Below are 27,917 nucleotides of genomic sequence, written 5' to 3'. Positions count from 1 at the left end.
GCCAAGATGGCTGCCAAGAGAGAAGACTTGCCTATAAGGACTTTGGTTTTACACACAGCGCCCCAACTTTTTGGAATTGAGGCTGAGACTAGTACGACATATCGCATTGATGTGAAAAAAACAGATACAACTACACATGAGGACTAAACATTAAAGACATGCAGCGCTGTCCCCCACACATCTCAGCAAAGAAAGCAGTCTACATGTGATTAAAATCACAATTTTGCTCTTTTATGGAAAGCGCACACACACACACACACACACACACACACACACTCTCGGCTGTTTTATTACTGTGGCCCTGTGGCTATCATCTCACTGTAGAGTGAATTGCTGAAACAATTACCCTGTAGTGAAGAATTGATTAGCTTTGTGTGTGTGCGTGTGTGCGTGTGTGTGTGTGTGTGTGTGTGTGTGTGTGTGTGTGTGTGAGAGAGAGAGAGAGCCCATTATGATCACTTGGATGTGACAGCACCTGCGCACTCACTGGCTGACATGGTCACTCAGTTTTTGTGTGTATGTGCACGTAAATCTGTGTAAATTCCACCAAGCAGCTACATGTGGGTAGTCACAGACATACGTGCACATGCAGTGGTTCCAATTTCATTCCTGTTGAGCGCTGACTGAAAGATAATTAAGCCGTCTTTAGGGCAGAACCAGCCGCAGCAGCTGATAACCAGGTACATGAGAACTGTCTGCAAAAAGCAAGCACACACACCGCCAGAACAACTTCAGCTTCTTTATCTCTCCAACTTTCTTTCATCATTTTTTCTTCTTTCTCTTCACCATTTTATTCCCCCTCCTTCTACCTTGTGCTTACTTTCCTATGTGCCGCACAACACCTTTGAAACGTCTCTCTCATTCTTCTCTCTGCTCGTCTCTTTTCTCTCTCTATTTCACAGTGTGTGTCAGTGGCAGCGGGGGAAGGAGGAGAATATTAAAGAAGTGGATGTCTGAGAGAAAGCGATGGACTTGCTCGTCACACCGCCACACACACGCTCACACACAGACACATGTGGCTGTGGACGCTCTCTCTCTCACACACACACTTAACATGTAGGCACAGGCACCCACACACGCACACAAACCATTAAAGTCGTAGACTGTCAGGGGCCACATGAACCAGCAAGTGGCCTCAATCGATTAGTGCAGCCGTGTGTGTGTGTGTGTGTGAGCGATGCTAGAAATGTCGAGGCGTAGTGATAGAAGCAATGTGATATCCTGGTATTATTTGTCAATTTGCCACGGACCGGATTGAAGCAAGGGAAGATATGATCATGTCTGGAGATCACCCACAATGCATTTGGGCACTCTGAAAAGGTGCAGAGTTCCGATTACACTTCAATCAGGGTGCAGCGCGGCGTCAAAACGTGTCAATTTCCTGCCGTGACACGGGTGTAAGCTCGATGTGTGAGAAATTGAGAGATGATTGCACGCACATTGCCAAAGCGCCGCATTTGGGCGCGACGTGTGAGGAAACCGAACACAACTCTGTTTGCACACGCCCCGTTTGTTTACAATCAAAACACTCAATAAACAAAAGCCGGTGACTTTGATCCGGCTGGCATTTTACGAGCTGGAATTCAATAGTACACAAAAGCGATCAGCATTTACACAAATCTAATTGGCTTTGATTTGGAATTTCCAAAAACGTCTACTGTACACAACATTTAAAGCGTTTAGTCTCCAAACAAATGGCAGTGAAAAGTAATCTAGAAGGTATTATAGCGCCGCCTTATTCCAACATTCACGTAAAAGCTAGGTGCACACAGGAGGTGCGCTTTCCCCTGCTATTACGGAACAAAGAACATGACGGTTCAATAGGCAAAACAACACAATGGGGACAGGTGTCACTTCACACAAGGCTGTGATTTACTGTCAAAATACGGAGAACAGAGATTGAGGGCAGGAAAGGCAGCACATGCACAAGAACCGAGATACTTCTGAGGAATGGAAGAGAGAAAATAAGAAAGAGAAGAGAGAAGCTGAGTTTTCAGGAGGTTGTCAAGCAGTTTGGATAGAGGGTATGTCAGCAGATGATAGTAAATGGAAGACAGAAACACACACACATTGTTTATAAAAGGCCTAATCTAAAGAGAAAAAAGCGAATGTTGCCAAAAAAGTGTGATATTTAATGTTTACGACAGTCTTTTTACGGTTCTCTGCTACCAGCCAAGAAAAAGTTGTATCTTGTCGTCATGTAACAGCCCTTTTATATTTATCATCTAATAAAATTCTGAAATTTCAACCTCAATTTTTTCCCCATTGGTATCGAAAATCTGTGTTTTTTTAAGGTTTTGTATTGAAGACAGAAATGTTAGTATGGTGGCAACACTGGGACGTAGATTAAGAATGGACAAGACTAATACAGTCAAGCAGACAGTGAAAAGGAAAATCATAATCATAAAAATGATGAAAAGCTGAGAGAAAGAACAGAATGGACCAATAAATCCTCAAAATCCATTCAAGGCCGGATACAAAAGCTGCAAAGATTAGTTGATTCATTTATTAGTGGATCAAAAGAAAAATAGTTGCCAACTTTATTTTAATCAATTCATCTTTTCGCTCATTTTGCAAGCAAATATGTCAAACATTTGCTGCTTCCAGCTTAATCAATGCAGGATTTTGCTCTTTTTGGACTATTAGTTGGACAAAAGAGGCAACTTGAGGACGTCGTTTTGGGCTCTGGATGAACATTTTACAAAATGTTTTGACTTTTTTTATTTATAGACTGAGCGATTAATTGTGCAAATAATGAGCAGCGCCGCCTGACCAGTTACAGAAGGAGAAGTGTGATAAACAGCTACAAGACAAGCACAAAAGATAAAAAAGTGTGAGGTAAAAGCACAACCCTTTTTGTTTCACACATCCGCATTGTGTCCGCTGGGCTGGCCTTCTCTTGTTGCCTGACTGGAGGAGGCTCACAGATGCAATCAAATGCAAACACTTCTACGCACAGGCAAGGGGACTCAGAATACATCCTTAAAGCCTTGCCTACCCAACTTCACGTCTGCCCTCATGAAACATTTACCTTCTAAGTCTGCACGCACACCGTAATATAACTCTGGCTGTGCCCACGAGGGATGGAGAGTGCAGGACATACAGACTGAAAAAAGTACCGAAAGGGATGAGGCCAGAGCTAGAAAGTGAGATGAAGTGATGGAGAGTGGGAAGGACGGGCTGCTGGGAGGGAAGCTGGAAGAAGAGAGGCTTGCGTGACTGAGTAAGATGCAGCGTGAGAAGGAGAAGGAAAGACACACAGTATACACAGAGATGCTGCAATCAGAGTTACTGTGGTAACTTTAACCACAAACATGCCACTACAGGACACTTAAACACTACATGGAAGTTGTCAAATTACAAGAAAAATTGACAACTTCAAGCCAAGCACAGGTAATACTGTAGTTTACGGTTAAACTACACTCTCTAAACTGTAGACTTTGATGAACCTTGAACCTCTCTCCTTACAGCACCTTCATACCAATAGTAATTTCTTATTAATAACATTTCTTAATGCTTTTCCATAGACCTTACCATGCCCGTGGCAGTGTAGCTGTTGCTATGCTAATGGTTCAAATGTGCAGCCGCCCAAACGTGTCCTACCGTCCTATAAATTCAATCATCTGCAATTTAATATCGCAGAGGAGGGAGCAGCAGCAGACTAAGCTGTGCTACGAACACTTTTAAATAGTAAGCACAGCTCTCCATAAAAGCCTCTTTGGTAAGCTAAACCCTGAATAGTTTTATTGCTCCAGCTTCACATGAATAGGATCCTATTTAACTACTTAAAAAGGGCGAGAGAGGGGGAATAGTTGACTGACACGCGTACACAAAAAAAAAATGAAAACAGGCAGTATGATAACAGAAGTAAAGCAAAAAAAATGGGGACAGAGACAGATGAGCTAATAGAGCTTACTACATCCTGTCTAGACAGTCAACCAGAGCCTCTCTAAACAAGCCGCAGGTTTCCCCGGGACGATCCTCTGTTATCTGTAACGTATTAACTAACACGGGAGATGCGCTGGGGGGGGCTTTCCCAAACTCACTGAAAATACAGTTTGCGGTCACAGGTAATCTCCAGTAATTGGACTAAATCTCTCTTTATGTACATCTCTCTTTGTTTTATCAGTTCTTGTCATCTCCATTTATTGGTATGCTCACAGCAAAGACAAGCCTAATAAAAAGGTAATAAAAACAGATGATGATGTGATAATGCAGAGGTTTGGCAGTGGATCCACAGGCGGGGAAAACGGAAAAATAAAAGCGTATCACCTTCCGCTGCGGGAACTACAACTTCAGTAGGTGATTATTTTAAAAGATGACAGACAGCGCTCCTCTTTGGAAATCAGGTGGCGTAACAGAATTACTGTGATTATCACCATCAAGGACGTCGGGAAATTAGAGCGTGGAAAAGAATTATAGTAACACTTATTCAGACAGACTCCTCTGAAATTGAGCAATGTCCCTAAAGTTTTGCCAATATATCAATGCAGAGCGACTTCTTTTTAGTCATAAAGGATGGCGAGACAATCAAGCTTAGCTCGCTCTCTCTCTCTCTCACACACACACACACACACACACACACACACACACACTTTTCAGAGTCCCAAAGACCAGTTAAATGTTGAGAAAACAGCATGGGAACAATTTGCAGTGACATGACTGTTTTTGTACATGCTGCCACTGCACTGAGGACTGAGTGGTAACATGATCCTCTGATTTAGCCCTCCGTCTGCCCAGAGGACGGCTGCCTCTGTGTGTGTGTGAGCCAGGGTACACTATGTTCCCATGCGTGTTGAACTATAGAATACTAATTGGTACAGTGCCATAGTAGGTAAGTGAGGCTTACGTGAGTTAAAATTAGCCTGATTGCCCTGATTGAAGGAGAACGAGAGGCAGGGAGGGAAAAGAGGAAACAGAGATCTGATAGAGGGAGAAAAAGCAGAGAGATTACAGCAGGATGTCCCCATTCATCTCTTTCTAATCCACCTTTCATCCATCCCTTCCTCCCTCCATCCCTTCCTGCTACCCCCCAGCCATCCAGCCTTCAAAGGGCTGCTCTAATGTCTAATATTACACGTGCCACCGTAGCTGCGTTAGCATTGATTATCTCCGAGAGAGACGGAGTGAGAACATTTCTGACGACCCCCGTCAGCCGGCGAGGAGACGAAAAGGAGGAAGAAGAAAGGGAGAGGATAAAGGGCCATTTGTGACTTCCCTCATAAACAGAAGTAAGAGGGAAACAAAGGGAGGAGGTGGCGATGATGATGATGATGGGACTGAGAGGAGGACGAGCCGCAGCTTGTTTAATGTGTTTTTCTCAGCTAAAAGACAGATCACGAATTTGGACAGTCGACATAGATCCCACACACGCAGACGGACCTTGTCAATCAAAGACATCGAGCTCTCTTCTTCGGTCTCCATCTTATCAACACCTTCCCAGCGATGTCCGTTTCCATGGGAACTGCTGCGATGGCTCTCGCCGTGGTCATCTTGACTTACACTTCGAGGGGCGTTGGCAAGCAACCGCCCCGTGTAAGAAGACATTCCCTCCCGGCTCCACCCTCCTCTCTGACCCTCGTCCCAGCAAAAAAACGACTCTCTCCCTCACACTCAGTCCATAACTCTCAGTGTGGGAAGACAGCATCACAACTGGAAACCTCAAACCATAACCGGCTTCTTACACTGTCAGCCAGAGAGTGCAGAGTGCAAGAAACTAGATGACTAAGCACGTGCGTGTGTGTTTGTGTGTATGGAGCTGACAACAGCTGATTTATTAAGCCAAATATCAACTCATTTGTGCATAAAACACTTATAATAGATGCAAAGCAGAAATGCTTCAAATGCCAATTAGGCGGGAGTGATTGTTGGATGCATGTTTGATTTATTGGGCAAGCTGCCGGCTCAGCATATCAGCATCTTTCAATTCTTTACGTATATCAAATATTGATGACTGGAGTCCAATATGTACAAGTGATATATAATTTAGAGCAGCAGAGGGGAGAAACAAAGTGATGCAAACACTGTCGAGACTTGAACTTCACAGAGGGTTGTTACGGATGACTCGGCAGCTTAGGAGAACATTTATATTTAGCGTTTGTGTAAATGGATGAAACTTTCCACCTTAATGAATGAGCGGATGGAATGACACACTGAATGACTGAGCACCCTAATGTGAGAAGGCATTTAATGACGAGTGTGTCTGTGGTCCCGAGGTCACGCACTGTACACCGTGTGCCATGTAGACGATCCCTGGGTCCCTCCACAGTAGAGCCTTGGCTGTTATATGTGTGGCAGTCGCTGCGCGGTTTGGTTTCAGACCTTTGCTGCGCTGCTGTAACCCAATATTTGGATAAGGCTGGCGAGGGAACAGGAGCTAGTAGTCCCTGAGTTGATTTGTGCAAATGTGTGTCAGCCTCTGACTTCTAAAGCACTCTTAATACGGGGAAGTTATTTGGATACAGGCCCCTGCCAGCGATGCCAAAAAAAAAAAAAAAGCGGTATTAATTAATAGGAATTTAACTGTTCATCTTAATTGCATCCATTCAAAAACTCCATGCATACCACTAGAAAGAGAATAAGAACGACAGAAACCAAAGGAAAATAACAGGAAAGGAAGAAGTGATTAATACAGCTAATTATTAAAAAAGCACACACGTTTGTTCACGTCTGAATAATTGTATATTTGTAACATTTGAATGTGTTTTATTGATCACACCTGTTCCAGGAATTCAGTAAATAAACCCAAACCAGTACAAGTAATTCTAAAGACATGTCACACATTCTGAATCTGGCTTCTCAGTCTTTACAAGGCACATCTGAATCAAGCAGAGTCTCGAGCTCGTACACAGCGTGTCCAAAAGGTTTGATCGATGTTGGCATGAGGCTGGGCTCTAGTCAGACCTCGTCTTCCCTCCCATGGTAAAGGTTATTGTGTGAGGAGAAGAGCGCTGATCCAGAGTCTGTACCTTAGGGGCTGTATTAATTGGCTCCAGATGGCCCACATGGTCCTGATAAAAGACTACCTCACTGCAGCTGGCTCTGTGAGAGGACTGTGTACGTGTGTCTGTTTCGGTGTGTGTGTGCGCTTGAGTCCATTTTGTCCCGATCAGAGCAACATACATGTCTATGTACATACGAGTACGAATGTTTATATGCAGGGATTAAGCGTCAAAACGTGTGTGTAATCAATGTCTCCGCCTGCTCATCTGTCTATATTTATTTCTGTCTCCTTGGATCAGATCCATCAGCAGATAAAATTAGTGAGAATACATTCTGTGAATTCACAGTGATCACACTGTAATTCACACCATGTGTATGTGTGAATTTGAGCATTAAAACATGTGTATGAAAGAGACAAAGCTCCACGGCTACTATGTTTTCACATGGATAAACTTTTCTTGTACAGCATCCACTGTACACCCTTTAGTTTGGCACATTAAATCACTCCAAGTGTATCAAAGACATATTGTGCTCATTTTTAGGTTCACAATCTTATTTCTAGTTACTACTAGAATAGGTTTACATGTTTTAATGCACAAAAAGCTCATCAGTTTTCTCATACTGTCCAGTGATGCAGCACTGCATTCGCCCTCTGTCTGAAACGCTCCGTTTTGGCTCCTGTCTCTTTAAGGCCCCCACCCTCCTGAATATCCAGTCGGCTCTGATTGGTCAGCTCACATATGCCTGAGCCAGTGTTGCTAACAAACACCAGAGTAGATAAATAAATTCTTACATGCAAAACTAGCAGTTAGGCCTAAATTATGCGAATGACGTAGTGTGATGTCAAAAGTCACTAAATTAAAAGGCCAGACTACTGGGCGGGTTTAAGGAGCAGTGTTTTCTGTAGGACAGAGGAGCTTTTGTAGACTTTTTAATTTTCAAGACCTTTCACATGCACAAGAACTGTTTTAACACACTGAAGGAAAGGGAAAAAAACAAAGAAGCCCAACAGGTCTTCTTTAAATGAAGAAAAATAATCAGCTGGCTTTTACAGATGTCACTTCTTAGCATGTAGTGAGCAGCTACCCAGGTTGAAAGTTCGTTGTGATATATTCAGACAGCAACACAAACCCTAAAATGGCTGATGTGTGGTCAGTGTAAACAGTCGTAACTGAACACTCAACCTCACTCAGTGTGTTTATTGCTTTTCTGTCGCAGTGCATTTAGAAAGAGGACGGCACTGCGGTGGACTGTCCCACTGACCTTCTGACCTTCACATATGCAAACAGCCCCTGCATGGACCCCCAGTCGCATATACACCGAGCATGTGCACACCAAACACAAATAAACACCATCATTTGTCAGTGAAGCAAGGCTGCTGGGAGGACAAATATGCACACAGAAGTCATCATGGAGCAGGCCTTAATAACCACGACTACAGTATTTCTGTATATTTTGTCAGTACGTGGTTTTAACGCTCAACTGCTTTGCGTTGACATCAAGATAAATGTGAAAGTGTTATTCAGAGGTGTCATAGTCAGTGTGCCTGTGACCCAGCTGGGGCAGCTATATGCTTCAAGTAGCCACAATAAAGCTCAAATTCATTTGAGATTTAAGATACAGCCGGGCTTGTGTGCATATTTAAATATAACCTTGGCTTTTCACTTGCGCCCCCCTCCCTCCCTCCCTTTTTTTGAATGAAACAATGAGAGTGGAGATGGCCTGATAGGCAGATGTGGAGAGAAAAGACATCTTGACAATAGATCAAGCTTAGCTGTATCACTGTGAATATATAAATGCTATATCAGGTCAGATGGAAGTCAGCCATTGTCCCCCTTGTCACCTTGAAAGTGCTAATATACAAAAGTGGTACTATACTTATTCAAACGCCATTGAAATAACTTCAAAACACCAAAAGGGCTTCGCACAGATTAAGGCCAGAGGTTTTGAATTTGTTGTGAATTAACAGCACTTCCTGCTCTGCTTTCTTTTCACTCGGAGAGAAAAGATAAGACGGCGCACTTAGATGTAGGCTTTGTTAGCAGTCAAGGTCCACTGCTCTGGGCTATTTGCCAGCCCCCACCCCTTCACAACATGGGCTGAACTCAAACCCTGTGACCTCTGACCTTGCAGTCCTCCTTAAATCACCCATGGGACAGGCTGACCACAGCCAAGTTAGGTCAATAAACATCAGAGAAGGTTCTGTATGTGCTAAGCAATCAGTCTAATTAAGCCAGAGTCACGTACGTGGACCTTTAGAGACCGTGAGTGGACTGCAGGCCTTGGGGCTACAGACAAAGGAGGCTGTGGCGTACAGTGAAATAAAAAAAAGGTACATTTTATTATTTTAGAGTTCCAATTCAAAGGGACTTAAAATCCGGGATGTAAACAATAAAGGCAGTCACGTTAGCTAGCTTAGTTAGCTTACTTAGCTAGCCTGTCACCCATGTGTAGATGCATGCTTCCCTCTGTGTGATGACGGGGTAAGGAAACTGTTCCTAGTACCCTTATACTGGAGAGAAAGCATACGTCTCTATGGTCAATATCTCCAAAACTTGGCAACTCACACCAAAACAATCTAGATGGATAAATAGCGTTACAGGTAAGAGTAAAAATATGTGTTTTTGATTTGGGGTGAACTGTCCCTTTAAAGTGTCCTGGTATCATGTGGTTCAGTGATGAGAACAACTCAGCAGACACATTTGAAAGCAATTGAAGTACACATGTACAAACATGCAAGGTGGTCTAAGCACTAAAGACACACGCACACACACACATCAATGTACTGATGCAGTATTTTCAGTCATTATAACAGCTTGGCTTACAATAGATATTCTCACAGCTACAAGAAGAACACAAACTATTAAAAGACTTTTCCGACTGGCAGCCCCGATTGCTCCAGACACAGAAATAAAAGTGTATTGTAAATCCCATGAACCATTTAGATTTTGTTGCATTATGTTTTAAGAAGCGCCACGCAAACCAGTTGCATCACGGTTAATCTGCGCAACAATCGCCGCGTTAGCACTCGTATTAGACAGCGATTATGGCAGCGAGTTTGTGCGCTGAGTGACATTATGCACTGTGGTGGTTGGTTAATACTCCTTCACCCTGCCATTTTCAGCGGAGCGGAAGGCTTTCATAAAGCCGCAGCGACAATGAGAGGAGAGTTTAGAGGAGATTTTGGAGACTGACGTGTTGACATGCCGGGGTGAGTCACTGACAGGCCGCCAGACAGAGAGAGGGAGACGGAAAAACAAAGAGAGAAGCTGTTTAATCTGTGCAGGAATAAGCACAGACAATAACCCCAACTCTAATCATAGTCCAAATTTAAAGGCACGACCGCAAGGACCGTCTATCCTGCTTTCTCGTAAACAAAATGTATGCTTATTTGGTTATGACTGTGAGAACATTAGGTGTTCGGTGTTGCACTACATATAGGTCCCCTCAAAATACCGTCTTCAGTAAATCAATAGACACATTATGGCCGTCTATTAACACACACATTTGCAGTGTGTGCGTGCAGGCCTGCGCGCACATCCATGTAATCCCTCATAAATGGAAATGGTGATTATGCATTACTGACAAGAGTCATTGGTTACGCTAGACAAGACAAGTGTGTGTGTGTGTGTCTGTGTGAATGCGTGTGTGCGTCTCTGTGTGTGTACACACTTGGCATTCATTAAGTCGAAACAAAACAAGCGGCAGCAGCTGAGTGTGTGAGTGTGTGTCTTGGCTGAGACAACAGAGAGAGCAGATTCAAAGAGAGCCAAAAGTGGGGTTCAATGTAGAGAGAGAGAAAAAAAGAGAAAGAGAAAAGAGGGAGAGAGAGAAAGAGAACGCAGAAAATTAAGTTGAGAAGTCTGTTTGAAAGGGCCACTCAACTTCTGATCCACACACACTCTACCCCACACTTTTACAGCGCTGTAAGTACATTCAAACTCAGCTGAACTAATGGCCGAGTTGCTGTTTTCTACGCCAACACAAGACGCATCGTGATCTCATTTCGTCTGGCTCCGATTGCATCCAAGATACTAATAATCTTAAAACACATGCGATTAAAAGCTTGAGATTTTTCCTTTTTCTTACACTTAATCATGATTAAAACGCCTCCATGCTCCAGAGTCAAAACGATTAAAGCCGCAAGAAAATCCCCCGATCATGAAAAAGAAAACCACACTGGAGTGATGTTTAGATTATACCTGCCAGACCAGTAATACTGAATTAAAATACCAGTGTGTGGTTTACTCGTTTCATTTATGACTTTACAAGACGCTGTCTAAACGCCAAAGTTATGACAGCTTATTGGTGGAGAGGCTTCTGTAAAAGTAGCCTGTTGTACGACTGAAGTTCCTGCAGGGAGCAACACAGAAGTATTCAACTGCTTAAACTTATTTTGCTACTCTGCATGCCAGGACAGCAACACCATTTAAAGGTGCATTATGTAGTTTTGGGGAAGACATTTCATTCACTTCGACTAATTGTTTTATGCCTAAACAAACTCTCTTCATTTTTATGACCGCATAAACTAAATAAACAAAGAGACCTTAAAAGGACAACACAGTTTCATACTGTTTTAATTTGTTTATATGTGGCAGACCCTACCATCTTTCTGGCTTCAAACAGTGTTCTGGGGACCTTATTACCTCTGAGAACAGCTTGTTTATTCAGTTATGGAAAAAATAATTTCTGAGTTTGTATTATTACCTCATTAAAAAATAATAAAAGACTTTGAATTTCTTCTCAAACTACATGGTGCCACTTTAAAAGCATGCTGTCTTGACACCTCAGTGACTGCTAAACACACAGACGCTCTTCAGCCTAAGTCAAACGTGGGCGAGGAGCAGAGGTGCAGGAATATATCTAGGTCAGTAAACCATGGCAGTGAAGATGAGACTGTGCTGGGTTGTGCATAAAAGTTTGTGCCTGTGTGTTTGAGTGTGCAGGCACCACTTTTGGCAGGGGAAACCCCATTTGGAGAATATGGTCATGCTGGTAGGAGAGGGCTACAATGAGCTGGCATGTTTTAGAGGATGTGCTGCCAGTCTCCACCACCAATCTCAGGAGCATGGGAAGGCAAACACAGAGTTGATCTCAAAGACTTCTAAAGGGGGCCGCTTCCTGCCAAAAATCACTCGCACCTGTCCTTCTGTCTCCTTCCTCTCTCCCTCCCTCTCTCTCTCTTTCTCTCTTTGCTGCTCCTCCCAGTCTTTCCCCTCTCCGTCTCCCCTCTATCCCTTCATCCTCTCTCTCTCTCTCTCTCTGCTGTGTGAAAACTTTTTTCTTCGCTCAAAAAAAAAAAATTGGAACCAGCTATGCCACCGCTCCTCCCTTCTGTTTTGGCCAGTGCCAGGTGTAAAAGCTCCTGGCATCGTCTCAGTTAGTCCTGTTCAGGAACAGTGCGGGGCAGCCATGCCAGGGCACTAGAGTCATCCTTCACACATAAAGCGCACACACACATACACACATAATAAGCTTTTTAAGAGGGCATGAGGCATTGCCAAGTACTGGCTAGGCTTGTGTTTCATTAGCATCAGATAGAGCCTTTCTTCATTCAGTCCTGCTGTGTGTGTGTGTGTGTGTGTGTGTTTGTGTGCATGTGTGTGTGTAGTGCACTAATGAAAACCACGGATCAGGGTGGCCTCTAACTGAACTTCACTCAACATACACACACACAGATACACACAGGCACAGCACTACAGGCCATCAGAGCAAGAGAGAATAAAAGTGTGAGAGTGTCCTTGTTATAAGTTATTCCTTCGGTGCTTTTCTCGCTCAGTTGGTGCCGAGTAAAGTGTTTACGCTTTGCTATAATATGAGCCGCAGGGTCACTTGGTTTCAATTCAACACTTTCTGTTGTTGTCAGTCAGGCAGTGGCCGCTACACTTATTCTCTTGTGTGTACAACCTCACCTCGTTTATCCTGGCTGACTTCAAGCTCACCTGTTAAGAGGATTTTTTTTTCTACTACTCGCAAAAAAACAGAGAGCATTTTCATTCTTTTTATGTCTTCTGAGAAACTTTAAATGTCTTATCAGCTGCTCTCCTGTTTCGGAGCCAGGTAGATGAAAGCTCATCATGACTGAGCTCAGATTTGGAGGTTACAGTATCGAGTGACAGCGAGGAGGACTCAGGCAGGTGCTTGACACGCAGTGAATGGAGCCTGTATGGGCCGCTCATTACAGAAGGACATCTGCTGCTGTCCGGCCCCCCCAGACTCCGCCCCTAGCTTTACACTGATGCTTTGATGCCCTGTCAATGTGTGTGAGCGAGAGACCAGCAGCAGAACAAAACAACACACACACACACACACACACACACACACACACACACACACACACACACACACACACACACACACACACACACACACACACACACACACACACACACACACACACACACACACACCTGCCATCTACAGTAGCTGGAATGAAAAGTGGGAGTGAGAATGAAAATATAATAAGAAAAAAAGGTGCATTGTGTGCCGTTTTATGTGTGTGTGCAGAGGGAGAAACATCACGCCAGCCATTTTTAATCTGCTGTACACTCTATAGAGCGTGATTATTTGTAAATCATATTTTCCAGCTTGTGATTTCAAAAACTGCTTCATGCTGAATGCATTAAAAAGCATCACATTTTCCAACAATCGTTTATTCCATTTTCCAAGAACATCTGTCTAAGACAGAGAGCAGTGTTTCGCACCAGTCTCTCTGAAAATTACTATTTATTTAACAGACAAAAGCCATTTAAATAATTTACTTGTGATATAAATGCTTTCTTTTAAAAAAAAAAAAAAAAAAAAAAAAAAAAAAAAAAAATCAAAATATGCTGGCTGGAAATGAACAGCTCATTGTACTCTGTGCCAACTTAAATTTTTAAGTGATTCATTTGGAAATGCATGGCAACATTCCTTTAAGTGGCTAATTATAAATGACTGAAATGGCATTTGCATTAAAAGATGAGGGGGCGTGCTCATTAAAAAGACCTCGGCGCCCTTTACAGGGTGGCACTATTTACACTTCTCTGTTGACTGTCATCTTCTATTACACAACTAATAGGCAACTTGCTCTCGTCCAGAGGAGGAGAAAGAGGAAGAAATGACAAAGAGAGTGCATACACTAAGTTTATAAATCAATGTGCTGGACAAAGTGGAAACATTTTCAATTGATTTTTCCTGGGGGGTGTTGTAAGAGAGTATGGGGAGACAGACAGAATGAATTACACACAGAGGAAGAGAGCAAATAAGAAAAAAGAGAAAGATAAAGTGTGTAAACGGTAGAAAACCTGAGAGCAGCAGACTCTTAACCCTCAAAGCTCAGGACATCACAACTACGCTACTGGTACAGTTAGTAATGTGTGTGCAAAGTTTCTAATCACGCTCACAGCAGCAGCAGCAACCCTTTGATATGAACTCACAGACAGGCTCGCGGTTCTGCACCAATACAAGATTCACCGCTCTGTAAAGCAGTTTGATGACCCCGATGACTCACAAACAGGATTACACACACGTAAACCAGGGTGTCTACAGGTATCAGACATTTTAATTCAATGCGTTTTAAGATCTTTTTAACCAAAATAATAACAGATTTTTGGACAGAAAAAGATGATTTATCTTTTTTCTTATTCAATCATTGTAGATACATATAAAGGCCCCATGCAGAGAAATCTTATGAGTAAGAATATGGTTGTTGATTTGTAACATCCCCCAGAAGAGCTTTAGGTTTTAGAAAAAAAGAGGTGATGTCGCTGGTTCTGCTGTATCAATTTTGATCCTTTGTTTTTAAACTGTCCATAATGAGTCCCACAGTGTTATAGGTGTGCAATGCAGACCAGTGGACTGCTTTGAGATATTTAAGATATTTCAAGACGTTTTATGACTTGTAGACACCCTGATACAAACACAGTCAAATGCAGTCTTACCTCTTCTTTGCAGGGCCGTCCTCGCCGTACTTGCCACCATCCAGGCCCTGAGAGCGCAAGGACCCATCTTCTTTGTGGCTGCCCTTTGACCCCGAGCCGTTCAGCTGCCCGTTGGCAAGGAGTGAAGCACCTGAGGAGAGACGAGCATCGTATTTTACCAACCACCTCCAGAAATCTGGCTTCATATTGCATTAAAATATTGCTGGAGTCTTTAGGGAACAAACATTGTTTTCATCTGACAGTGTTAATAAAGCCTTCCGTTTCTGATTTGGCGCAGCAGAGTAGATAGATTTCATTTGATATGATTATGGTGGGTCTGCTTTATCTGAAAGTGCAGAGTGTAGTGCAGAACATAGAAAACAGGAGAAAGACAGAAAGAGAGAAGTTGATAAATAGAGAGAGAGGGCACGAATTATTCAAATACACAGAGATCCTGAGCCCAAAGCATCTGCAGTCAGTGTGAAAACGGTGATACATCATCTATTGCACACACACAGTCCCTCACATCACATATTGCCACATCTATTTCAGTATCACAGGGGACAGGTTTGGAGTTACTTATTCATATTTCTGTCCACATTTTCCCTTGTTGAATGCAGCTGCTGTTCTTTGCTGACGTACGTGATGTTTGCCCTTTGACAGAGAATTAAATAAAAAAAAGAAAAAAACAAGCCTGAGGCAGTGAGAAAAGTGAACAGATATCGCCGGACTTGACATTCTTAGTGAGCCCAATTGACAGAGCCCTAATTAAATATTTAGCAAGCAACTCAGACAAACAAAATAAGCCCCCAGACAGATTCTTAAATCAAAAGCAACAACAGGCACCGCGAATTCAAATTAGGTCAAACAGAGGAGTGGAAGTCAATGGTAATTAAGGAAGACAACCAAATTAAATAGATATCACAAGGCTTGATTTCCTCATGGGCAGTTCTTGCGATTTCTTGGAACGCGCTGCACGGAAGTGTCTGATTCAACAATGGCGTGCGAACGAGCAAACTTATCCAGGGAAGCGACTGGGGGAAGTTCAAAGCTTTTCAAGAGTTATCAAAAAAAGAAGAGTGCGGGCAGCTGCCAAGGAGACCGACTGGAGACAGAGGGGCAGTCACATGTTACAAACTGCGCCGCTCTTGCCAGCTGCGGTATCACTTTGCAGAGATGTAAGCTGAAGATTTAAATTAGCGAGTGAGCAATGCAGCAATCAAACTCTTGACACTGACAATAATTAATCACATTTTGCTCGTTTTGACCCGTTCTGACAAGTATTCATGCCTGACTGGACTTCAGCATGGCAGGTTGTTAAATTATTCAAGTTCATTTCGCAAAAACAACTGATGACTCACTGAATGTTTAAGCTCCTGGCGGTTTATTTAACCAAGAGCGCCGCTGTCATAAATCCTTTCATTTCACCCATCAACTGATATGACACTTTCTCATTGGCTGAGGGATTCTTAGTTCATCGCCCAGTGAAATTCCATTTGACTGATGCTTCGGAGGGATGTGTCACTCACCCTGAGCTGCAAACTTCTAATAGTGGGTGTCAAAAGGAAAATAAATTAAGATAATAACGTCAGGGGAGCGCAGGTTAGGATAAGTGGCGACTTGAATGATATCCTTTTAGCGAGGATGCTACTGTGGAACAAGCCCAGGCATTGTGTCATACGAGGAAGACGGGACGGGGGAGGGATCAAATGACAGTGTAGGAGACAGGATGGAGATTGTGGAGCAGGTAAAAGCAGTTTTCAAACATATGATTTAACTGAGATTTATAAATGTGCTTGAGGCTGAATGAGCACACACACACACAGAGCGACATTTTATGATTATTGCATGGGCACACACAGGCTTGTTGGCTTTTCTCACACACGCGCAGGGCAGGCCAGTACCTGAAAGCGGAGGTACAGTCATCAGACACACATCGTTGCGGTCACTGAGTTAACAAGCGCCGGCGTGATGAGTAAGGCCCTCGCATTGCTGTCAATGCTTTATGTTGGCGTTGGAGAGCCTGGAAGTCTATAGGGCAGGGGTGAGTCACCGCCTTACAATGCCATGGTTAGCACGAAGGGCCTCCATCCAAGTGCCTTTAATCAATCAAGAGTTTCACTTGAGAGCTCTTTGAAGTTTCCCCTTTCAGGCTAAAGTACATTTCTAAATGAAAAAAAAGCTTCAAATGGCAACAAAGACTTCAGTTCACTTGCATTTGTGAGAGATTTTCTACACTTTTTTTAGGATCAATTCCACAGATTTAAACAGATTAAAGGAAAAAGTTCACCCAGAGATAAAAATTCAGTCATTACCTTATCAACCCCGATGGGCCAATGGAAAGTCGGGTAAAGTTTTGTTGTGCACGAAACATTTCTTGAGCTTCACAGCAAAACAGTGTTGCAGCATTCTCCTAAACAACTGAAGTCGTTATTTTTACTTCCCCATCTACTTCATGGGGGGACTGTTTAAGAATGACAATTAGCTGAGGCCTGATCACCACTTCTGGACAACATTGCCAGTGAAAGTCGCACCAGAGCAAAGACAAACCAAACTAGCTCATTAACTTTAATTGTGCTCAGAAAATGACTGACGCATGATGTCCCCACAGATCGCAAACAAACAGGCTGAGGCCCATTTCTCCGCCCCCTCCTCTTCTCTCCTGCGCTCCCTCCCCTCCATCTATCCCCCCCCCCCCCCCCCCATCTATCCCCCCCCCCCCCCCGATTCCTCCAAAGAGTTGTTTGACATATGCTGGTTGCACATGAACGCCCATCTGAGGGGCAGGGCTGGGAATCTTGGGAAGGCAGAGGGCCGGGGATGGGCGACTGTGGCAGACGTGGAGATGGTGGCTGAGGTACGGATCGAAGGAAAAAGCACATTACAATACAAACACAGCTCAGTGAGAGATAGACCAGACAAAAGCCAAAAACAGATAGAGGGAAAGATATCCATCCCACTAGCTGCTCCTATTGGGGGGACAGAGGGGGGTTCTAATCAGATTTATGCGTGCTTAACTAAGCCCATCGCCTCGCTATGTTCACCTCAGAGTCTCGAGAGAGCGGCGGGGAGTGAGCAGAGGTACATAGCGTAACATGGCATATCACAGGGCTGAGAGGAGCCTATTAGTGTGAGCCACAGTAATAAGAGAGAACTATAGTAGAGGAGTCATGCCATAAGGGAGAATCATCGTGGGGGCAGAGAGTGCACCCTTATAGGGCCTTGACTACCCTTAAAAACACAGGCGCAATGTGTAAATGACTGCAGACAGGGACTCATATAGGGGCCATGAACATAGGTGTGATAAAATGCTTACTTGTTTCTTGGTGAGCAGATGCATGGCTGTAATCAGTCTAAAGCTACTCAAATTCATCTATGAGTCAACTGCTAAATTAATTGTTTTGAGTAAAATTGATTTTTAAAAAAGTCAAAATTCTGATTCAAGCTTCTTAAATGTGAGCATTTTTTCCGGTTTCTTTACTCCTCAAAAGTTGCATGTAGCCTTCTGTGGCTCAAGAGGAAGCTGCATGTAATCTGGTAAATTGCCTCCAGTGATGTCACTCAGTGGCAAAGTTGCATTGTGGGTAATGTAGGCACCAGGAAGCATGTCTGTCGTATAACTGTTGGACTCATTTTGGAAAATGATACAAACAAATGATAAAAATTTATAGAGCAAAACCAGAAATATTCCCTTTTTAATTATATGCATCCTTTTCAAACCCTGGAGCCTACATTACCCACAATTCAACATAGCCACTGAGTGACAACACTGCAGGCAGTTTATCAGATTATATGCACTTCCTCTGCAGCCACAATCGACAATTAAGTCATTAGTTGCAGCTTTTGATTTGTCTTTTCACTTCCTTCTCATGAATGAACAATTCTGCACATTTCCACTTCAAATTCTGATGTTAAACAAAACTACAATCTCACTTTCCCTCTCATAAACAAGAGCACTAAGACTCTATTTCATGCCCTTTGTTCACGTAATCCTCTGTGCCTGTATACAATTAAAACTGTGGGAAGATATAAAAAGAAACAACGGGCAGTTTTATTTTGGGGGGAACTCCCCATAGTACCCATTCCCAGGCGTTTTATTCTGTTTTCAGAGTGGAAGCAGATACTAAAATTGACCGCCTGGCGAGAGGATTTCAAATAGCCCCAAATATATTGCTCCTCATTCCAAAATTGGACTTAACAGCACTGCACAACACTTACCACAAGCCAGAACAAAAAGAACACAACAACAATGCAAAGTTCAGCAACATGGCATCTGCTTTGTGACGCTCAGGGCTGCAAATCTAACGCATCAAAGGCAAAGATGGGATACTGTAAGAGCAGGCAAGGGCCTAACAGATGAACTAAACTTGCGCTCTTTCAGCTACTGAGATTCTCTTTTTTCCCTCTCCTTTCTCTCTGCTGGTGTTCCAGAGAGAGAATAGAGGGGCCCACACAGTGTTTGTAGCTGCCACGGCTGCCACTCTGGCCGTGCACGAAGCTGGCAGCACGGGAAATACAGACAGACAGCAGAGTGACAGCAGAGTGAGTGCTGAAGGAAAAGGGGACGGCGTGCATAAAAAATGGGCAGGAACGGCAAGTCCTGAGACTGGCGGACAGACAGGAAGAGAAAGAGAGGGGACAGTTGGAGAAATAGGCAAACTGGGAACCCTCTCTGCTCTCTTCAGCCCCTCCTGGTTTCTGGCCAGCAGCCAGCTCCTCCATCAATAGCACTCAGGGAAATGGAGAGGGAGGAAAGGAAGGGATGGGGAGAGGAGAGGAGAGACGAGAGACGAGTATAGCGAAGGGAGATGGCGAGGTAAGGAAGTACAGGAAGAAGACGCAGCTATGACGATTCGGAGAACAGGAGAGGAAGAGAAAGGAAGGGAGGGTGGCGATGGTGGAAGAAAGGAAAAGGAGGGAGGGAGGGATTTGGGTGACAGATACTGGAGGTAGTTAAGACAGACGGGGGCAGAGGACAGGAAGGACAAAGCGGAAAAGAGGGAGATGGTGAGAAAAAGGGGAGACAGAGACGGATGGAGGGAACAGGAGGGTAGAAAGAGAGACTACGGCGAGGAGGGTGGGGGTGTGGGGAAACATAATCGAGGAGATTGAGCAGCGGGAGGGAGAGAGGAGACAGGAGCTCGCGGAGAAGGCAGTAACCAGAGTCCTATTGATGTGTAATGAAACCCTGCATCCGGGGAGAGACAACCGGATGGACGGTCGGGATGGAGGGAGATGGAGGATGAGAGGAGGAAGAATGTGGCCGTGATGGAGCGGGTAAGAAGGGTGAGTGGGTGACGCAGGAGGGCATAATGTCATTTTGTTAAATAATGCAGGCGGCGAGCGGGAGAGGCAGGAAGTGTGATGGACGCCGAGATGGACGGCTGCCAACAGCGAGAGGTAAAGTGGCTGGGGAGATGGCATAATTGCCGGCTATGGGCAGGGAGAAGGCTGAGTGGGTGGGGAGATAGACAGACACACACGCACGCACACACATACATACAGCTGACTGACAGACTGCCACACCCCCTCTAAAACAGATAGCCACTGCTGCCACACGGTGACGGAGAAAGGAGGAGGAAGAAGCTGGGGATGGATGAAGGTATGTGGGAAGGGAGAGACGCAGAGACAGATGCCCGGGGAGGGGGACACATGCTGTTACAGCCAGGTACTGCTGTAACCTCCTTCAGTCACATGATTTCCCAAAATGGTGGATGCTCGTCTCGAAATGCACTGAAGCAGAGAGGCTCCTTTTGTTTATATGGACCAGATCCCGTCTATAGAATATTAATCGATTAACTGATTAGTCGGCAACAATTAAATGCCGAGTAATTTCTTAAGAAAATAAGTCAAAATTCTCTGATTCCATCTTCTTGAATGTGAATATTTTCTGGTTTCTTTACTCCTCAATGACAGCAAACTGAATATTTTGGGATTTTGGATTTTTGGATAACCATTTTGTGTTAAACAACTAATTGAGAAAATAATCAGCAGAATAGGGCTTATAATACTATATAACAAAAGGAGAAAAGCAGTATCATTTAAAGGAATTTATTCGCGTGAAACATTTTTGCTAAATAACAAACTGTCAAGTGGTGCATCGCTCCCTACTTCTCAGGAGTTTTTATGAACACTGATATGATTAGCACTGGTTCGCTTAATGGCTCCTCAGTTTCCAGAATGACCAGGTTACCTCACATGGACAAATCACAATCTAACAATACATTAATGTAATTATGACTGGTTGTTGTATAAATTGAAATTTAGATGAACATTTATAATAAAAAAATAATTGTACCCACTTTCAAATATTTTTCTGTAAAATAACAACGTACCAAAACTCAAAAATATTGGATTTATAATGATGCCGAACAGAGACATGCAATACTTCTCACGTCCGAGAAGCTGACACCTGCAAACGTTTTGCTTAAGCAATTCTAAAATTATAAAAATGTTCCTTTATTAATTTTCTCACAAAGGAGTGATCCATTAACTGACTCATCATTTAGATATGACAGGTATCTCTATCATCTCCCTCACCAAGTCTATCAATCACACATTTAATGATTCTGTGCCTGCAAGGTCTGGCTCGCTCCAAAATGGCTGATAGTTTCACAATAATGCCTGTGTGAGGCTGAAAACTGTGGCACATGTCTGGCTCCGACATAAGCCCAGACTCTCTAACCCACAGTCCTCTAAAACAGCAGGGGCTGCCCATTCAGGATGTAGCGCACGCTGAGTGTGATCCTCCAAAATGGCTGACAGTTTCACCACAGCGTCTATGTGAGACGGGAAACTGTGCCGCTCATACAACCTCCAAAGCCCCGCTAACCCACGGTGCTCTAAAACAGCAGGGCCCGTCTATTCAGCCCAGCTCCCTTTTGTGTCAGCGCGGGCTGCTGTCGTTACCCCCGGCACGACGGGCCGCCGACGCTTTCTAATGAGTCATTTTTATTCAGGCGATAAGGTCAGCTACCCGCGGCGGCTTAAAAGGCCCTGAGGAGCTCTGGAGTGGCAGCTATGAGATGCCAGACAGACACAGAGAGATACAGGGAGGGGAGGGGGCACTTGGCACAGACGTAGAGAGGAGAAATGAAGGTGCAGAAAATATATAATAAAGAAAACATGAGGAAAATAGGGAAGGAGAAAAAACGCAAGGTATAAAAGATAAGCTAGATTTCAAAAGAGACCTCCCTCCTGTCTGTCTGCCTGTCTCCCTTCCTGCCTAGCTGGATGGCTGGATGACTTTCCTTTCTTTTGGTGTCTGGGTTGTGTTAATGTCAGCTGAGAATAGCTTCTGAGGCACGTGTGAAGTTCAAATCTCCGCTGTTGGCTGGCTGAGGGCTTTTTTGTGTGGGAGCTCCAGTGTCAAACAAAGACATGGTGGCAGCTTGGTTCAAAACAAGCTGTTCATCCCCCCCGTGCTCTCACTCTTCTTGTGTTGTTTCAGGTTTACACGGCACAACAGCAAAATGCCTCAACTGTTACTGTAGCAGGCTCCCACCTGGAATTGGATTTCTGTCTAAGTAAGCAACTTCAAGTATTAATTCATGTCAGGGTTTCTATTAGTCCGTGTTTTAATGAGTCCAGACACGAGGGTGAGTGTAAAGGCCCGAGCTGAAAACGATTTAACAACACTTCTACACATGTTTTATTCTGTGCGCTGCTTTATGGAAGACCTCATCAGAGCCTCTCTGTTTGATGCACAAACAAAAGTTGAAAATAAATGGCAAACACTTTCAGTTCAAGGGTTCCTTTGAGGATGTGACACTGAACCAGCAAAGTGAAAGACTGCAGCTCGCTGCCCACTGACCCACAACAGTAAGCAAACGAGACTCTTTAATCATCAGGTCTCATCGGATTCTCTCCATTTAAAGTGAAATCAGGTTCCGTCTTCAAAGAAAACACACTTAGTCTTCTCATACAAACAAACTAATAAAACTGTCGCCTGCAATTAAAGCACTGAAGAGCTGGACTGAGACACTAATGACAGCCAAGCCAGACTAAATTGGCAACTCTGACATTTACTCCTCAGATTGCTGCTGCTGCACTTTCTTTGCTTCTTTCATTTTGTCAAATCAAAGTGGAAGTTTTCAACATGTCGAATTGTTAGACTTTAAGATGCCCTTTAATTCTTGCAGGCCTGTTTACAGAACACTGTGAGGGATGTGGTTCATTTTATTCCATTCCACGTCTGCAAAATCCTCATGTCCAGGATGGGTGAAATATTATGGAAGCCCATCAGCACCAATGTGATGAAAAAAACAAGACTTTGTATCTGAAAACAATGAAAACTGTCTCAAAACAATGACAGAAAGCTAGCTGGTGCACATGAATTTGTGATGTAGATCAAAATGTGGAGTTTCTCATTCTATTATTTTGAGAAACTAAGTCATTATAAGTTTCCCATTATAGTAGCTTACAGGATCGTTTTTTGCTGAAATGGGCTTCCATAAAAAATAATTCTTACATACATTAGTCTTTCTGTTCTGGGATGAAATGTTACTGTATGAGCTCTGTTTGCTTTATTTCCTGATATTCACCACGTGACACTGACTAACACCAATTTACAGAAACTCATACTGTGGTAAAGTGGTCGGCTACAAATATACTCATCTGATATTTATATTAGTGAAAATGCACAAATGAAAGGACGGGATAACACAGTGGAACAGTCCCCTTGCGTTACCGACACGGATGCAAACTTACCATTGGAGTTTGTGGTTCCGTCATCCAGCTGCCTTTTCTGTGCACTCCTAAACTCCTTTAGGGAGAGATAAAGCACCTTTCGCATAACCCGCTCCTCCGACCACGGGATCCCATCACTGTCATCCTGTGGAAACATCCAGAAATAGAGAACGGGTCAGTACAAACTATTGTCATAGATAGAAATCATACTTGCTCTTTCTTAAGTTCTTAATCATCATGTTGTTTATCTATACATTTTTTTTTTTTCAAAGCTGGCAGACAGACAATAAACAATCTGTAAGTATTTGCTGCTGGTTTGTGAGTTGGACAAATCCTATCAGGCTAATGTCAGCACATTCTGGTAAAATGTTTGTTTACATCGGCAGCTGCAGTAAATTAGCATTTGAGTATTCTAAGGAACGTGTAATTGTTTTTTATAGCATGTCATTATACTATTATATTATATCAAAATAACAACAGTAAATACAGGAAACAATGATGTTGCAGTCAGTGTGAAGAGGCATGAAAAGTTATGACAGCTTTAGTAAAGAGAAACAGACAAAGTTTATTTAAAATCTCCTAACATATTGTTCTGGTTGCCATTTCTTGCTACATCGTGACATTAGCATGACACTGCATTAGCATAACACAGCATTTGCTTGCAGCAGGACACAAGGCAACAACATTAGCATGAGAATGCACGAAGGACTGCATCTCGCCACAATGCCATGATAGGAGCGTGTTATGGTGATGAATAGGTAGGAAGCAAATGAAAAAAGCATCATGGGACCGTGAGTTCATGCGGTGCTAATCTCTCCCAGGGAGGCTAAGACAGAAGATGTTATTGTCGAAGAGGTCACCAGGAGTCACACCCACACACAACACATCCTTTTTCCAAGACATGGCCATTTTTTTTTACCAGTCGGGGCAACAAACACACGACAGCAGGATGTATGGCACATCAAAGCTGCAATTTATTAAAACACTACTGTCTGTTGCTCATTTTGAGAATTTTAGCAGCTTAATGGAAAAATATTCCACCGCATCAAGCTTTGTTAAAAGGGTCTTTAGTGAGTGTCCAACAGCAACAACCATACTTCTCTCCCCCCCTCGCTCCCCTACACTTATTGCTCTGGCAGCTGTGTTTGATGTCGAACAACGCTAATGACTAAAGGAAATGAGATTAGGACATGAGCAACAACAAAGAGGTATTAATAAATAATGGAAACTGGAAATAGCTTTTTCTCTAGTCAAGCCATGGGGCGAGTGGATTTCAGCTGTAAGGTTTGAGAAAAGAAAACACTTTGTGTCTTTGTGCAAATAGCTAATGTATGCTAATTATTTAAATGTAAAAATGAAAAAAAAAAGAAAAATTCTGATCCTGTCGGCTCATCCTTGGCGAGCACACTTCCTCCTGTCTGAGTCGAGTGCAATGTAAGAGGCAGACGTGAGAGGCGACGTGTGTGGGAGCGCCGGTCGGATCATCCAGTTGACTCAGATCGTTTGAGTTGGCTCAGCTAAGTGGCTGGTGGGCATAATGGTGACATCAGCGCGCGCCGCGTTAGAAATCTTCACCTTGCATGGAAAAAAAATCACTCCAAGATGTTTTATCGCCGCTTCAATAACAAGATAGCGGTCACAGCATTCCATTAAGAGAGAGTGAGCTCTCAAAAAAAAATGAAAACTGAGGAATTCAGTCGACTGTGGCTGGGGTGACAGTCTGTGTGTGTCAGCCTGTCTGAGTGTGTGAAAGGGAGAAAGTTAATCTCATCCTAATATTATGCAGCCTCCCACAGCCAGTGAATAAAATGCTTCTGAAATGACTACTGCTCAGAAATGTCTTTCTTTCAGTGCTGCAACCCCGGGTCTGGTTCGCTCTATTCGCTCTGAGACACACAGAAACTAGACTTGTTATGATGGAGAAAATCTGCCTTCTGATCAGTGCAGCAGACAACTTACGGCTAATTATAGCAGCATCACAACAGGGTGTGTGCAAATGTGTCTGCGTGTGTTTACTTCAAAGTTTCAGAGTTCAGGACACCGAGATGACATTTCTCAACAATGCATATTCTCATTCGAATGAAGTCAGTCGCAGTGCAGCATGTGTCGGGTATAAACTTACATTACCTTCATCTAACAGCTTCCCTTTGCTTCTTCCCTTCGCCATTTGACTCACCATTACTACGGTCTAATTCAACAGATGTAGTTTTGGAAAAGAAATTCAAATTCAAAAATATAACATTTACAATATTAAAGAGGCAATATGTAAGAATTGTTGTTGAAAATGTTCAAAACTTCATAAAATCATCAAGTAAATGTGAAGAAATAGCAGTTTTGATCTAATCATGTATATGTATCCTGTTGCAGAGATATCCACTTCTTCTAACTTAGCATGCTAACCAGCTAGCACCCGGCCCATCCTGGTCCAAAAATCCTGCCAGTGGTGTAAACATTGACCCTTCCCTGATCCTCCAGCTCCATTCTTACATATTGCACCTTCAGTAAGGTAATAATACAAACTCAAATATCTGATATATTTCTATTACTGAATAAACAAGATGTCCTCAGAGGGTAATAGGGTCCCTACACGCTGTGTGAAGTTAGAAGGGTAGCTACTTAGAAGAGTCCAGCCAACACAAACAAAGAAGCACCAATGAATGAAGATTTCTCTCTTCTGATTAAAATTTGCGCCCTTAGTTGTTTAATCTAAATGTCAAAAAAATAGTGAAAAAATGCTCATCACAATTCCTAAGAGCCCATTAGTGACATCTTCAAATTGCTTCTTTTTTCCAACCATCAGTCCAAACCCCAAGGACTCTTCATTTTCTATCATAAATGACTAAGAAAAGCAGCAATCCTTACTTTAAACAAGCTGGAAGCAGCAAACATTCAACATTTTTTTCTTGAAAAATGACTGAAATCAACTATCAAAATAGTTGGCGATTCATTTTCTTTTGATCGACCAATCGTTGCAGCTCTACTTAGCACAGTTCACAGACTACTTAAAAGCCACAGGTTAGTCATGACGGACAAGTTTGCGCGTGTAAAACTACTCAGAAATCCGCAAATTTGGTTTATTCTCGTCCTGTAATTAGAGCGAAACTAATATGGCCTCATTCACTCACTCCATTCATTCTGCAACTCTTAATATTCTTTGACAGTATTGACAAGCCTGAAGATTTTGCTTGTTTATCGAGCTTTTGTGTGTGGCTCTTTTTGTGCGTCTCCAGCAGATAAAAATAAGCTTTTGCCGAGTATTGTTTTGATTTCCCAGGTCTGCTTAGGGGCCTTGGGGACGAGGCCTCAGCAGAGCTAAAGGGAGGGAGGGCGAGGGGGGGGAGAGAACAAGATTAAAAGCTGGGTGTCTGCACATGATGGAGCTGATGGGTGACAGCCACATCTCCCTGCATACAGTACGCATGCTGACACACACACACACACACACACACACACACACACACACACACACACAAGTGAGCAGACCACTCAGTGCACCGCTGGATTGCAGCCTCTGACAGAGGTTGATTGGGTGTGTTTTGTGTGTAGCGTGCAGTCCCTCATTACACTGTCACACACACAAGCGCGTGCACACACAATGGCGAGAATGGTAGTGCAAGTATTCAATTATGCCATTTTCTCCCGTAGTTAATGTCATCTAATCCATTCTGAGCGCGTGCGTGTGTGTGTGAGTGTGTGTGTGTGTGCAAAAGCCTGCCAGGTAAGCACCAATTACCTCGACAGCTCACTGGCACTCTCTCCCTCCTGGTGTGTCACAAGGCCAAACATACGATGACACACACATAGCATTGGCGGTATTTCTCAGGGTTACAAACAATCTCACATATACAGATTCTATTGTATCTCTTCTTGACACACACAAAGAAACAACACACAGCTGTACTGAGAGGGAAAAAAATCCTTCCCTCCGAAAATTGACCTTAAAGTTCATCTGCGTTTCTTTTTCTCTCACTTTCTCTCTGGTTTCCTCACAGTCGTTGGCAGCGCGCCACAGATATTTCCTGCGCTCGCTGTGTACACATAGCAACAAGGTCTGGAAAAAAAGGGGGGGAAAAAACGCTGACCGACTTTTCATCAGCTGGAGGGAGCGTGAAAGCTCTTCGCTCTTACAGCTGCTGCACCTCGCAACCTCACTAATAGTTCCTCATAACTTCAGATCATTGGTTAAATGGGTTCTCGCAACCTTTGCTTGACTGTAGGTTAACTATTTGTCCAACCTGAGAGGTAAGATTTTCATCAAGGCTGCTTTCGCTGGTCACAAAAACATGCTCCTGCATGTGTCTGTGTTTTTATCCAGGTGTAAAATAAAGAAAAGATGGACGGCAATAGCATGCAAAATCCCTCCGAAATCACACCAGCCTGACAGAG

General features: G+C 43.4%; 1 protein-coding gene across 1 annotated transcript in view; it reads right to left on the bottom strand.

Moving 5' to 3' along the window:
* Positions 1-27,917, bottom strand: part of jarid2b (jumonji and AT-rich interaction domain containing 2b) — a 110,673-nt gene that overhangs the window by 34,152 nt on the left and 48,604 nt on the right. The window contains exons 2-3 of the mRNA XM_073463330.1: positions 23,553-23,676; positions 14,865-14,994 (exon numbers count right to left, since the gene is read on the bottom strand). Coding sequence (XP_073319431.1) covers positions 14,865-14,994; positions 23,553-23,676 — 254 coding nt within the window. The remainder of the gene's footprint in view (positions 1-14,864; positions 14,995-23,552; positions 23,677-27,917) is intronic.

This window comes from Pagrus major, chromosome 3, assembly GCF_040436345.1.
Source record: "Pagrus major chromosome 3, Pma_NU_1.0".
Taxonomy (NCBI): Eukaryota; Metazoa; Chordata; class Actinopteri; order Spariformes; family Sparidae; genus Pagrus; species Pagrus major.
This window is presented reverse-complemented; position numbering and strand designations above follow the sequence as displayed.